Source organism: Bombus bifarius, unplaced genomic scaffold (genome assembly GCF_011952205.1).
Source record: "Bombus bifarius isolate JDL3187 unplaced genomic scaffold, Bbif_JDL3187 scf7180000008008, whole genome shotgun sequence".
Lineage (NCBI taxonomy): Eukaryota > Metazoa > Arthropoda > Insecta > Hymenoptera > Apidae > Bombus > Bombus bifarius.
In genome coordinates, this window is record NW_022884386.1 from 4015767 (window position 1) to 4031756 (window position 15990).

General features: G+C 43.9%; 1 protein-coding gene across 3 annotated transcripts in view; it reads right to left on the bottom strand.

The window, feature by feature from the left end:
• LOC117206840 (irregular chiasm C-roughest protein-like) overlaps positions 1-15990 on the bottom strand; it is a 154638-nt gene that overhangs the window by 54679 nt on the left and 83969 nt on the right. Inside the window, exon 1 of one of the 3 annotated variants that reach the window (XM_033446557.1) lies at positions 10182-10249. The exons of the other annotated variants lie outside the window; for them this stretch is intronic. Within the exon in view, the coding sequence (XP_033302448.1) occupies positions 10182-10234 (53 nt within the window). The 5' untranslated portion in view covers positions 10235-10249. Of the gene's footprint in view, positions 1-10181; positions 10250-15990 lie in introns of those variants that run through there. 3 annotated transcript variants of the gene reach the window in all.

A 15990-nucleotide genomic window follows, 5' to 3' on the forward strand; every position in this document is an offset into this window, starting at 1 on the left:
TGAAATGTGTCCGGGTAACGCGACGCGTCCTATGTGGGCCACGTTTCCTGTCGTCGTTGACAAATGCCTGGATCGGCTGCGGCTTTGCGGCTTGAATCGATAAGCGCCACTTTAACGCGTTCGCCGATGTTTCTCTCGTTTTACCAACCTATTCCCGTCTAGCGCCGTGGGAAATGAAAATATCACACGAAACAGTCACCTTACCCGAACGAAACCTCTCGCAGTCTTGTCGAGGAGTTTTAAAGAAATAAGAAGGAAATAGGAGAAAGGCGAGAGAAATACCGATCTCATAACCGAGTCTACGTTTCAATCCGCGGAAAGTAAAAAAGTTTGAGGTTAAAGTGGGATTTTAATAAATTCCGCGATATTTTCCTCCTATTTTCACAGTGAAAATAATCGCGTCACGGTCGGTCGCGAATCAGCCTGTGGGCGAATTACGAAACAGTCCATTAACGGAATACAACAATAACAGAGAATCATTCGATTTTTCGTTCATATTAAAATTGATAAAAATTGAATTCCGGCTGACAGTCGGTTAACCGTTGTCTGATATTTAATTTAGAAATACCACGTTTTACCATTTCGAACGTTCGTCTTTCCAATGTTATCGTCAAACACCGTCACACAAAATGTTATCAACGTGCAACATTTTTCGTTCCATTTTCCAAATTTTAATTGCCGGCGGGATTTTTTTTTCCTCAAACCGGTACTAACCCGTTCTAACCGGAGCACGAAGTAACGATTCGAAAGTGCTTGTTAAAACAAAGCTCGATCACGGATTACCTGTTCATTCGTTATAATCACGTTTAATACTTTTAATTAATTTCAATCTAAACCGAACATCAACCGGTCAGACATCATAATTCAGGGATAACGGTGTATCTCCTCTGTGGCGTGATAAATAATCATCGGACCGGAGGCAAAAATTTCAGAATATTTATCGTCCAGCGATCAGTACTTTTTATCCCGCTCCGTTACATCGATATCCCAACCTACGAAACGATGGTTCGCAAATCAACGATTTTTAACCATTATACCAGCCACCGCGATCCCGAATTTCGATACGATCGTTCATTATACGTTCGGGAATTTTGGCATAATCGCGCCGAGCTCGGTAAACAAGCGTTTCGACGAATAGTTAACGAAAATTCCCGATGCACGTACCCGCCAGATGTAAGAGAAACAAGGAAAATATGCGGCATAATGATAAAGGGAATTAAACAAATGAGACACATTCGTTACTCTGTTACGCAACGGTCGCCTGTAAGGTAATTAAAAGTTTCGACGATACACGTAACGAAGATAATATGATACATCATGGAGGGAGTTTATAAAAGTCAAGTACGGATTTCAATTTTATCGGAATATAATCCGTCGATGACTGTAAATCGTCGAGGCGAACCAAGTGGCGTCGGCACGCGTCTATCCGTTTGTTATCGAGATGGAATTCGTTTGCACGTCCCCTTTACTTTATATCGTTGACCCGCGTTAAAATTTCGTGCGATTGCAGGGCACGTGTTCGATCGGGTCTCTTGCTTTTCCTAGCCACGTATATACCACTTGGTTATTACATACGCTAACACGTCCCTGAGTATAGATATTCCTGCCAACCACCATGTATTCGTAGATCATGCGCCGCCGATAAAACGGCGCTGCCCGGTCGGTGCCTCGTGATAATTAATTGGCCGCTGTTCATCCGAACAATTACACCTGAATGCCGCGGCAATTATCAGCGTGCCGCAGGGATGACGCTCGCCGTTGAACAAACGCACTCGTTTGTCGCGTGGTTGCTTGCCCATTGTCATCGAAATTTTGACGAGTCTACCCTGTCTCGCGCGACTTTTCCATCCCTTTTTCCCTTCGTATTTCCCTGTAAAAAGGTTCATCTAGAGGTTCGTAATCAAGTAGTCATCGTGAAACACGCCGAAGAACGACATTCTCGCTACGGAAATTGTGTAATCTCATCGTGTCTCGATAATGGTGACGCGTTTTTCCGCATGGAAAAATCCACGTCGACGTATAGCCAGGCGACGCGGTACAGCGACTGCGTTTGACAGCTGAAAATCGAAGTCGTGCACAAACCCGACCGGGTCACTGGAAACACGGTCGTAGCCGTCCTCGAGTCGTCGAACAGAGACAGTGCGTCTCTGATCAATTTGTCATCGCATGACCCAGAATCAAAGATACGAGTCCCACGGGTCGTCGTTTCTGGAAACGTCCGATTGATGTGTACACGCGCTTCGCAATCGGACTGCTGTTCGATATTCGTGGGGATCGACAGAGCCTGTTGGAAACGATACACACAAAGCGGTCGATTTCGATGCCTGACTCCACCTACTCTCGTTTCATAGCTCTATAAACGATGATACGATCAATCGTAACCGATTTTCGTTTATTTTTTTTTTTTTTATCTTGTATAGTAATCTGATCTGAGCTAGCTAAATGGAATACGGTTATTGTCGATCAGTTTGTTACCGGACGAAATTTGTTAACGCGACATGTTGTGTTGCGTTTTTAAGTATCGTCAGCTAACGACTACGATTGTCGTTTGATCGGTAAAGTTAAGGCATGTTTGGTCACAGTTACCGGCAATATGGTTGATCATCTGGGAACTTCGTGTGCTACTGATATTAGTGTTTTGGAACTCATCTGAAACTATGGGTCCCCGGCTAGCGATCGCAGCGGTTGCCACGAGGTAAATTAAATACAGTGTACGATCATTTTCTAATAAAATCGGGTTAACGTTATTTTAACCAAATGTGTCACGAAAAAAAGAAATAGGCGGGAAGATATGAGAAATCTAATATTACGACAGGTTGTTGAACTCTATAATCTGGACGAATTTAAAACAGTAAGTGGCTACGAATAGCGACTATGTCATGCACGGAAATAGCCGTAGCAATTGAAACATATTTGATAATTCGCTTATTTTAACCACTGTTGTTTACGAATTTCAGCTATGATATCACATTTTAAATTGCAAAATTGTACAACTGTTTGACAATTTGCTTATCTTATCTATTGATTATTACGAACTTAAACTACGATATCTCACGCTAAAGTTTATATTCTACAAAGGATATATCACGCTCATTTTCATTATTCAGTTGACAAGTACTTGGCCATTTGTTTATTTTAGCCTTCATAAATTCAAGCTACAATTCCCCCTTCTAAACTATATCATTTATGAAAGAGATACACCACACTCGTTCTCACCGTTCGTTGCTTTTTATTACAAGAGTCCAATCATTTCCACTGACAATCCGAAAAATGTTCCTGTTTGCGTGGGTCGAACACCAGATCCTCTTAATTTCGCCTACGCGCTACTCATCATCCTCTTCGAAAGGGATGAAATTGTTGGTCGTCCACGATGATGTATCCTCGGCTACCTTTCCCTTCAGTTTCGCTTCAGCCTTGGCACGCCAAACGCCGATAACTACGAAACCGCAATACCTCTGGCGTGTACGGCTTTCAATTTGAATAATCCGATGAATAAATTTACCCGACCATACAGCCCGTTACAATCGCAACGTGCCGTTTGGTGATCTCTCGCTTTTTCTCTATTCGTCGTCAAACGTTTCTGGGCCAATCCCCCGAGTGTCGCCTAATTTTTGATCGAACTCGAAATAACGCGTCATCTACGACCACAAAATCGCATCTACAAGCAGACCGGCAGATATTACGCTTTTGCGGTGAAGAGCTGAAAATTCGAGCTCCGTTCTCCGACCGATTGCACGGCATTAACGAAGCCATTAGTACTTTCTTAACTTTGCAGCATAGCCGTTCAGGCGGATTCCACGAGCAACGGAGTTCCTCGCCAACGACCAGCTGACGCGCGAAAAACCCTCAGCTTCGAGAACCGGCTGAAATATATCATTTTTATCGAGCTACCGGGCTCCTCCTTCCAGCGATAATCTATAATCGGTTCGACGGATCCCGATTAAATATCTATTAACTGGGAGATTTTTGACTGATGCAGCAAAAAGCACATAGAGGATAAAACTAGGTCAGACCAGGGATTTTACGAAAGGTCCCCTTCGAACTCGATGTTCTTACAACGGTCCCAGTCATTTCGTGCGTTACCACGTTGCGCCACGATTGTTTTTTCCAATTCGGCTCCCAAGGCGCACGTGTCACCGGAAAATTGATTTATTATCGCGTAACCGTTTTCCCGGACCATGTTTGCCCGTATCAGTATTCATGGTGCAACGAAAACTGTCAAGCCTGCCCGTACGCAGTCTGGTCGGGCTAGATGCGGCTGACTGTTACAACGGGGACGCATTGTGTGCTCACACAACAATCAACATTGGCTGTGTGTGGTCCGCCGTTGCATACGGACACCACAATGCCAAATTGACACGCGTCTCTGTGCAACAGTGTATACATATATAAGTTTGTGTGTGTGTGTGTGTGTGTGTGTGTGTGTGTGTGTGTGTGTGGATGCGTATACAAGAAATGCCGATACAACCAGGAGCTTCGTACGCGAAAACTCGAGGCACAATCTCGAACGACCGACAAAGTCATAGAGCTCGGAACGAGCACGAGGTATCGAGAGCTGTTGCGGTTTCCGCTGTTTCTGGCCAAGCCCTCGATTCCGTAAAAAGGACGCAGGCGTTGCAGAGTTCGCCGGCCTCCTCCAGGGAGTTCCCCTGGTTCCGTTCGATCTCGTTTTAATTAACATCGCGCTCGACTATTTTCTACTGTCTGTAACGCGCGCTGCAACCGCACCGGAAGTAGCGCGGTACCTTGACGCTCGCGGCTGTTACGCGGTTCACAAGCAGCGGCCCGGTTTCGTTGTTTATTTAAGCGACGACTGTTGTACTAACGTGGGTGAGATCCGATACCAGTTCGGCTGCGAACTACTATTTTTACGGAATCCATAAACATCGAAAGTTTTAGCCTTCGATAACTCTGTTTCTATTACAGATGATACCGGAACACGTCATACACGTTATACACGGAACGCGTCTACACCCTGCAGGGAAAGCTGAGCAGAGGAGAAGGGCGTGAAATGCTGCACACTATCATAACCCATAATTCACTGGACATTCACTTTACTACGTACACGTAGTATAGACGTAAATGGATGTTGTAATTATAACATGACGTTGATACTTATTAACCGTGTGTATTAACTTAATTATAATGTTATTTTATTAAAGCTAATGTTTAAAATTAGCAAATGCCCCGTTATGCATCCGAGTTCGACTTTAATCGACATCTAATCGTGTCACGAATTAAAATCATGCCAAAGGAATAAGTTGTAATTGCGGCTGTATTTAATTCTTCCAACTGTAGAATTCCATTTGCGGTCATTATAATTCCTTTAACGTTTGCAACTCATATTACGAACTCGATGATTCCATATGTCTATGATATTGGCCTTATTAGTAATTTTTAGATTTCTATCCTTCCCATTTAAGAGAGACAATTCAGATCGAAATAGGGCAAGGTTTGCGTTCCTCAGATATAACGATCGCGTTCTTTTTATTGACTTTTCTTTCTTTCAACACTCTCATTCTAATAACGTCGTTCCAGTGACGATCCATCGTACACCGAATCTCGCTCGAATTCCCTTTTTAACGATAGCTTTTAACATGGCTCGTCGGTATAGCTTATAACTCGATACCACGGTTCATTGGAAGATACGAAGCTAGGTGTGTCGTGTGTACGGCACCGCTTTGTCGGCGATCGACAGCTTTAAGTTGGCCTTTCAACAATTACCCTGTGACCCTTGGAAACATACAGGTGCACCGTAAAGAAGCTGCTGGCCGGTTTGTGTAAATGTCACGTACGCTATTCACGACGTTGTGGTAACTCCGTTAGAAAAAGCGACACAAGCTAACAGAAAATACGCAGGGAACAAGATGCTCGAGTTACAAACTTTTGCAAGTAAAAAAGCAAACCATCCTTTAAAACACATACTGACTTTGAACAGTCCTTTAACCTATTACCCAGGAAAGACGAGTTAATTTGTCATTTTTAGATCGTCAATCTTTTGAACATAATAGTTAGATGTTTTATCTTCTCAGCTGATGTTTTATTTCTATAAAAAATATTTGAAGACTACAGGTGAAAACCTGATAAGTTATATTTCTCTATCTATTCATCGAAGCTTTCACAATTTTCTCATTCGATTTTGGGATTGAATATGTGTTGTTTTCATCTCCTTGAATGTTTAAAAGATATTGATAACATTAGTTACGCAGATTAATATTAATTGAATTAAACTAACGCAATGATTAAAGCTATACAGATGGATTTTTCACTTATTCTCCGAAGACTTACGTATTCGAGTCTCTCTTCTTCGACTATTTCATGGCCACGAAATGTCACAAAAGTTAGAAAATTACACAAATCGACCTCATCTTTCCCATAAGAGCATCATTCGCAAGCATCAGGACCTCGCGGAAATTAATCTGTTCCTATTAATTTCCAATTTCGCGACGAAAGAAGAAGTTAAGCGTAAGATTTGACAAACAAGTTAAAGATATCCCGTTTTATCTTCAACGTGAGCTCACTTACATCGTAAGTGAATCACGAAGTAAGAAGAATTAAGCTTAGGAGACACTATGATCCCTATTTTATCTGGTGGAATCGTTTCCTACAGAGAAAGAGAGAGAAGGAGAGAGGGGGTTCTCGAGTTCGGAAGGAGACACCTGACAAGACATTCCGTGGGACACGGGACAATGGACAGACGGATTCCGTGCTCCATTCCACGCGTATGTTGAGGGGCTTAAGCGCGTTACGTGTTCCCTTTATGCACCAGAAAACATCCTTCGACCGCTAACCGTTCCACCGTCGGGTCGCGTCGTATCCTTTTCTTGGACGTCGTGATTCGACGGGACGAACCGAGTTACAGGAGACTGGGGAAGCCGCGCGCACACCCAGGACACATATAATATCGAAGTTATGCACCGTGACAGTACGCTGGCTGCCTCACAATGAGGGAATCCTTGCTTGTCCGGGCTCAAGCTGCGCCCGGTGATTTAAGATCGTGAACTCGCGAAGCGGATATCGATCGTTCAGGAGAACGTAGCGTCGACTCTCTTTCGCTTCCTCTTCGTCACTCCGTTCTCTGTTCTCTAGACGAGGATGTTTCTCATTGTTTTTCCAGTAGTATTTAGGAAACAAATAAAAGGGAACGTGCATGTGTACGAGCGTATACGCGTCATACGTGGAAAGATATAACGGTATCGATACGAAGATTTCCCATGGTTGTAAGTGGAACGGTCGCGCGGCAGAATGGCTGACTAATGGAGGTTATTCAAGCCGTCGCTAGACTTCTCGTTTTCCGAGTTTAATATTCCAAATTATAGGAGGCGGCAGCAATTTTCGAATATTCAACGGAGAGGAAAGGAACCTGTCGGTGACCTAGATATCTGGCTCGATTCCTGCAAGCTGGATCGTTAGGCGTACGAAACAGCTTCCCTCGTTAAACTACAACCTATTAATCCAATTGATTAATTCTCTCGTTCCCGCTGTTGCTAATTAATTGATATGATTGATACGAGAAACGGCAAGTACAAAAGGTTTACAAGTATGTTGGCGAATGAAACGGTCGAAATATTGCTTCAACTTCGTAATTCGGGCAGATACGATGGCGAACCACGTGGATGTAAATTATGAACGCGTAAACCAGTGCCGTTACTGAGACGCTGTCAAAGGGTGGAAAGTTACGCGATACGACGATAAATATTGCTAACGTTGTAATCAAGGCTGCTTAAAGAACGGTCGTCGGTTTGCGATGGTACTCGAGGGCGGAATTAAATCGTAGCGAGACAGAAGGTGGGGGCAAGGGAGGGGGATTCGTTCCGTGAGTCAGATTTCATTAGACACGAGTTGATACAACGAGACCGCGAGACTTGGTCGCAAAGAGGCAGTAAACACCACTACAGTACCCCCTACCATCTATCTTCGTATTCGCATCCATCTCTCTCTCTCTCTCTCTCTCTCTACGTGTCCTAGTACATGCATATGGTACATATGTACGAGGCCGCGGTTCACATCCCTAGAGCGTATACATCTGCAATGCAGAAACGAGACGACCATGTAAATTCAATATTTGCGCCGTGATGGAATGATCATTTCGCGGAGGGAACGATAGTCGGATACTTAAGAGAGAGAAGCTTTCGTATATAGCATATACGATGGAAGACGACAGTGTCGGTGATGGAGCGGTTTGCAGTTTCAACGAGTAGATCATTTCTACGTGAAAATAGCGCGATAACGGTCGAACGTGGCAAACTTTCTAGCGGCCCCGCGTATTTTGCTCTTGTATCACGGTATAATCGTGGATTTCGTCGAATATTCGATGAAAAACTCTACCGACGTTCCAGACATTCGTCGGGCTATCCCCTTGAATTTTTATAGCGCCACGATCGGTGTATACGCGAAATTCTCTTCCAGCCGAAACCCGAGTACGTATATATACGTGGCGTCGTAGTTGTCGATCGATCGGTTAATTCATATTTAAATGGTGGCATCGCCTGGCGCGAACAACGAAAGAGAGAAGGGGCGGAGAAAGAGACGGAAGAAAGAAAAAGAACGTGACACGTAGAACACGGTCCTTCGATCGAGTACTTGTTACCGCGAGCTTTCGTGTTAATCACTCGCAGGAGGCTGTCTCATTACGAGAATCAAAATATCCGTAAGAGACGCAATGCTCGTATCGGAGCGTATGATACGCTGCGGCGCGGCGTGTAAGTATGTAGATAGGTGGCAGGGGCGCATGGCCGCGCGTGTGCTCGCCGGCCCGTGTACGTGTGCGCCTCTGTGACGGAGGGTTTGTCAGCCGGCAACCCCTTCTAGGGTTGACCTTTCGCCGCGTGGATCGATATCGTGAAACGATATTTCCTCATTACAGTCGCGCGCTGCCACCTCGGTTCGCGGCGGGTGTATAAATTTCCTCGCCGAAAAAACGGTCAGACGCGTCTCGTCGTCGCTTGACCCCCGCTGCGAGCACGCAACCTATTCTAGGTTGTTCGCGTCGCGCGCGTCTGCCACGAATTTGGGAAAAAGCCCGGAAAAATGGGGATTGTCTATTACCGGTGCGCGTTGCGTCGCCCGCCAGAATGATTCATGCGAAACTACTGTATGCCAAATACGTATCTATACGTTCACATACATACGTATATATGTAGGTATATAACTGGTATGCATGTATGTATATACTTGCATATTATATTGAGCGAAGAAAAGGTAAAACGTAGAAATACGTAGAATTGAAGAAACGAAAAATCTGTCTCGGTTTCCGTTTTTGTATAGCCGGAGAAAGCTGTCTCGGGGTAATTACACCGTCTTTCTGTGATTTTAATAAACGCAAGGATGAGTAGAAACAGAGCAACGTCTCGTCGCGAGTAATTCTTTTAGCGGGATGAAAATTTAACGCGGCGCCCTGTAAAAAGAGGTAGAAGAGCAACGGTGGCGGGTCCGCGCGCGCTTCATCTTATCCACCGGCGGAAATATGAAATACTTCTGCGCGGAATAAAGTTATTGCGCGTCCAGCGTTATTTTGCTCGCTGCTTAAACGACTGTGTGCCGCTCGTTACGACGGCTACGCTACCCATTTCTACTACCTTACACTCCATTATCATAGAACAGCGCTTCGTTATTCCATTATGATCCACGCGGGCGTGCGCTTCCATTTACGTCGCAAATTATTTTAACTTCGAAAACGACCGCCGGAATGAATCGGTTATCCCGTAAAGCTTTCCGGTTACCATCGTGGATCGTCGTCGCCTATAGCGTTTCTCATTGTTCTCCCTTCCTAAGCGAGGCGTGTCGACGCTCTTAGCCAAGCCGATTAACCAACGTTCCAGCTTCGGACTCGATGTCCTTTCGAACTGACATTTCGATCGACTCGAAGCTATCATGGCCACTGCAATACCAACTAATTCCATTGATTCTCTATTAATTACGAGCTTCGCATCGTAATTAATTCGTACATAATGGTTTGCGCCGCGAATGCTAACATAGCAACGATTACTAGCAACGATTGTATACGTTACAAGACAGAAGTACATACGCGTAGCAATTCACCTCTCGTCGACGTAAGCTTCTTACGTCGGATCGCAATGATGAAAGGTTGAAACAAACTACGAGGGCGTACCCTTGGAACGAGAAAATTCTTTATTGCGGATGACTTAAGTGTCTGCGAAGAGAATAACGTTCGGGCTTACCGCTCGAGGGGTGGCTGCGGTTTCATCCGAGTAAATTCCAGACGTGACGCCATACTTAATGGACCGTTTTGCAAATAGTCGAAGGTGATTATATATACGCTATGATCAGTCCAAGGATATCCCTGGAAGGAGACGAAATCGATCGGTGTTACTTAATCAAGCGCAGGTGCCTGCAAAATTAACGCATCGTTCTCTTCATTCCATTTCATTTTCTCGGCATCGAACAAATCGACTTGTCTCCGGTAACACGTTCGCCTCGAGTGTCGCGAGCGTTCGATCGATCCGCGAGTTCAGCGGTTTTCCAAGATATTTAACGAGCTCGATAACGAACCGAGCAGCCCATGCGAACTAGGTGAAGGACGAAGGATCACGGAACGATAGGGCAGAGCAGAGAGTGATTTCGAACCGCGTCAGCATCGCCGCTGTTCAAACAAACGATTGATCGTACAATAACATCGTTAGGTCGCGCAAGTGAAGTAAACCAAGTATCGATAATCCGTTTCGCGCGGACAAGTGGTTCGCGAGAGCACGCTTCATTGGCTAGCTTCGCGAAGATTCTCAATTTGTCGAGGTGCCACGGCGCCATCGTTCGCGTCGCAATGTCGTCTCGTCGAGTCACGACTGCTAATCCCCGCCGAGTAACGATATTCGATGCGGTGATTAAAAAGGATTTCTCGGTTAAAACTTGTTAAGGATTTGCCTTAGCGGCTAATTAATCGGAATGGTTGGTTTCTGCGACGGCCGTAACGCCTAGCTACTCTCTTTGAATCGATTACGAAGCGGATACACGTGCACGATAAAATTAAATGGATTATGAATGAACGTTTTTTTCTCGACTGAAAATAATTGAACGACGAAGAGGCTTTCACAGTATGGCTAATTTTGCCGACCCAGTAATAGATTAACACGTCGTCCGAAGAGCAAGGAAGGGACAAAAAATGTAGATGCAACGAAGCGAAAGAATTACCCTATGACAGGATGGTCGTAGAAGAAACGCGACATAAATAGACTTCCATTATCGAAGATGGCTAGGCACTTCTATTATATATACATATATATATACATATATATATATGGTATTTATTTATGCGAACAATAACGCGGTACGAGCACTCAACGACGTCGTAGAAACTTTGTTTTCGTTGCGTTTTACTTCGCGGTTGGTATGGCCGTCTTAGACGCGACTAGCGGTATCGTAAAAAGCACTTCGCACGCTTGAATGAAACTCGACAGAAAAGGGAGAGAAACTGTCCGAAAGGTGGCAAAAGGTAGGTAAATGGGAGAGGTTAAGAAGAGCAGGAGGAACATTTAGTTACGTTACACGATTGCCCTTCTAGCTCATCACGACGCGGATTTAACTTTCAAATAGCTTCAGTCATCGCGAGTTTAATTTCACGATTATTTTATTCTGGAAAAAGAGTTAAGTAGGTCGAGGGTGCTCTTAATCAGCGCACCTTTTAAAGAAGGTAATACCGCGCACAATTTTGCTTAGCAGCCACTGCTATTAATTTCTTGTTCCTTCCGGCAGCTAACGTCGCGTTCGTTCGTAACGAAGCACGAGAAAGAGAAGGTAAAGAAGAGGATAGTGAAAAGAACATGATAGAAACGCGGAAAGGACGAAGAAGGAAGAGTATATCGTGGCGTTTCGGACATTTCAACCATGTCTCGAGTATCGTGCCGTAGCACTGATGACGTGTTCGCCTATCCAACACCACTTAATTCGATATGGATTTCGGCCTCCGTTATTTCGCCAACTTTCGTTAGCATTGCTAATTAGACTGCTTCCGCGAGCTGCTTCGCGAATCCTGGCAAGTTTTCGCCAAATTCCCCGTTCCATTCCGGATGTTAATAAGAATGGTCATTATTATGCTGTTTACAATCTACAAAGGTTGAATGGGATACATTCGCTCCGTCTCGTTTAAAATATCTAACTAACCGGGAATTTTCTCTGGGAAATTTCTTGAGAAGTCGACTTCTCCAACCGTTACCTGAATGCCGAAAATTGTCGTCGGAAAATTCGAAGAGCGTCGGGCAAGCAACGCGACAATTTCCGCGATTTCGATGGAGCACTGCTCCAATTTTCGCGTGCTTTCCATTGTCTTCTCTTTGTTTCCGTGACTAAAGAAGGATGCAAGGGAACTCGTGGAAGACAGGCCATGAATAATACTTGTTTTCGGAGTACGATCACGACGGAATCGCGTCACACACGATGTTGGAAAGAAGCCTTCCCAGGAACGAGAATAAAAATTCAAGCAGACACGCGGCGGTATCTGTCGACATAATCGGTACGGCCGAATTAAAAACCGTAATTCGTAGATATTTGGAAGATTATGAAGGGCCGCGTATGGTGTCCGTTTTCCCTCGCTACTTGACGTTTCTCCCCTTCTTTTTACGCCGACTGCCTCCTCTTCCGTTTTATCTCTCTTCGCGTTTTCCCCCCCTCTCTCTTTCTCTTTATCCACTCGTTCCGCCAACCGGGATAATTAAAAATAAGCCTGGTCTTAGCGAAGCGTCGGTATTCGTGGAAAAAAGAAGGTAAATACGTGCCGCGTATACATTTGCTGATCATTGTCTCGATTTGGAAAGAGAAAAAAGCACAATAAGCTACATATACTGTTGCACGGTATCGCATCACTGCATATCGGCATCACGTTACTGGGTCACGAGACTGAAGTAGACGTCGTTGAATATTTAATTGATCCTCGTGGTCGTGTGCCTTCCGTGTCTCGCAGTGGCTTTGATGTTCGGCGATAACTTGGTTTTCTCAATGGTCGACTAACAAATGTGATACGGCTACACCCACATAGGAAGCATGCAAAAATCTCAACCGGTTACAATGAATATTTACAAATATTTAACGTATCACGTAACTTTTGGTGATGCTTGGCATCGTTATGAATAAATCATGGCGGAAACATTGAGAATCGAAAGGTTACCAGAAAATTACTACGAAACCTACGAACAGGAAGGAAGCGCGCCTTTAACGAATGAAAGAAAAAGGAGAACGTCGCGAAAGAGGAACGACCGCGATAAAATGTATTCCGCGCGTCTTTATGCAGCGACCCTCTGAACCGCAAAATCGTGCATATTCTTGTCAAACGTTTTATTCAAGGCGGAAAAAAGAAAATTATTCGATTGATTCCCAGAAATAATGATCTCATTGGTTTGGATGAATGCAATCTCCGTTTGAACGAACCGGCAAAAGATGAAGAAACGAAAGAAACGGAGCGTGAAATGTTTCCGGTTTGAGTTGAAAGCGTCGTACACGCTTTAATGAGATCTTATTACGCGACTACTCGAGTGTCAATTGCATTGAACATTATTAAATACCACTTGGTGTACGTTTTACGAATTACGCGGACGCGATCTTCTTTCCTCATTCTTTCCAATTACATCGTATAAAATTGGACAAAAGATGTTGAACGAATTATGGCGACGACGTACATGCGCTTGAACGCGTTGCGGCGATCGTGTACTTCCAAGAATAGCGCGATCCTCCGTCGACCGCGTTTAACTGTGTCTGACAACGCGCCGTCCGTTTCTACTGTAAACTCGAGTCATCTTTCTTTCCACTTGCAGCTAATTCGGTCCGGCACAGTAAGCATTACGTAAGCGTATACTATCATTCGCAAATATTCTGATATTAAATTTGAAAAAGATTAGAGATAAAGAGCGCATTTGTATTTGACAACAGTATTTAAAACAATCGGATTAAATAATTAATGGTAAATTAATACTTAGTAATTTATTATGAAGTAAAGAGACTAGAAATTCAAATTATGTATTTAAAGAAATAGGAATAAAGTATTATTCTATATTATTAAACGCAGTTAATAGATCGTAATATATAAAATGTCAGACTTATCGCATCAATTATATGAATCTTTGAAGTTTTAATAATATATTCATTGTAAGGTGAAACTTTCCTTTTATATATGCGAGTTTAATTGTCCAACATTTACGAATATAATACATTTGTTTTGAAATTTATAAAGTATAGTTTGTTAAGGACTGGACGTTTCGAATGTCATTGACCTTTTATTTAAAAGTATCGGCTGCCAGCTTGCCATTATTCCAAATAGAAATAACCACGCGTATTTCCGGTTAACCGAAGTCGATGACCGTTTTACACCGTGCTATCACGCTGACACGAAATAATTCACCAACTGACTATTGATTGTGCCTCAAGTGGTACTAAAACTAATTTTCACTCAGAGATTTCAAACAAAAAGAAGACTCTCCATCCTGTGGCATCATAGAGATCGTAAGTTCTTCCGGTATTCACAGATTCTATTAGAAAACGCGATAAACGACAGCCACGTTGGCGTGGATACTCGCGTAGCCCGCTGCGGCGCGGAAAGAATGCACCGAAACGTTTTTATTTGGCGCGACCGGTCGAAGATTAATGGGTTCCTGTTCCGCCGAGGTATTCGTCTATGATTTCGCGCGCTTGCCAGGGAAAATTGTTTAATGATTGATAATCTATCCTCGATACCAAATTAAGCTCCCAACGGAGCGTTGCTCGCTAACTTTTCCCGTGCGTATTGCCTGATATCGGTGTGCGAGAATGGAAGTAAAAAGCGAAAGGAAAACGGCAAGGCAAAAGTAAAAAGAATAAATGGGAAATAAAAGATAGAAAAAGGGAAGGGGGGGAGAAGGAGAAAGAAAAGCGAAAGAAAAAAAGGAGAGGCGAAATGAGATTTGCTGTGTCGTCCATAAATCACACGAGCGGGACTTAACTACTTTATAACCGTCCGTTGGAACAGGCAATGTTATCGATGAAAGTTTCAACTTTGCAGGGCTCTCCTATTAAAATAAACCCAACCGGGGCCGGGTTAGCCGGGTCTCCGTTACATAACCACGTGAAAAAGAGAAGTTCGCATGAAGGTCGTATATTTAAGATTGCCATTAAAACCCACGAGGGGGTTTCGATATATTTCACGGGAACCTACCGCGTGCCGGTTCACGCTATCTCTTCTCAACATCACCGGGGAGCTTGCCCGCTCGTTTATTGAAATCCTACGTGGTTGCTTGTATTCATGGCAAGGAAGTCACATGTTTCGTCCTAGCAACCGGTCATCGGATAGGGCACACGGTTCAATATTTATCCGCAAACAGAAGAAACGTACGGCAAATAACACGCGGTTCGAGAAACAAGTTAGACTTGTTTGCAAAGCTGAACAAGGGCCATAGTCGCAAGAAATTCGTAAGCTCTTTGTTTCTGTTAACCCTGGCAACTGAGAAGCAACTTGATGCACGGACCAACGAAGGATATACGAAAGTCACCTCCTCTTCACCATCTGCATCGTATTTCTCTCTTTTCTTCCTATTCTCTTTCAGAAGTTTCGTCTAAGGAATTTGTAAATATTTTAGCACGCTCTGAATGTTACAGAAGAGACGAATAAAGAGCGGAGAGAAAAAGAAAGAGGTAGAGAGAGAGAGAGGGAAGGAGAGAGGTAGAAAGAGAGAGTCGTGTGCGAAATAGAAAACAATAAGAGATCTATTTAGTCCAGACGGGTGGCGGCAATGCCATGTTTCTTCAGTCATTGCACGTACTTCATGAGACTTTGGAGCGAAATAATTGTTTCCACTCGAGGCGTGTCGGTATTTTCTAATTTCGACCACCTCTATCGACTGGTCGAAATCAGTCCGCACGATGTTTCGTACAGTACACTTGCGAATAGACGAAGAGTCGTGGTCGGGAGAGATTCCAAGGTAGAAAATAGTTCCACCAGAAGAGGAAGGACTACGTACAAACTGAACAGTAGTCTTTGTGTATAGTGTACCATAGAAATCGATGGGACGTGAG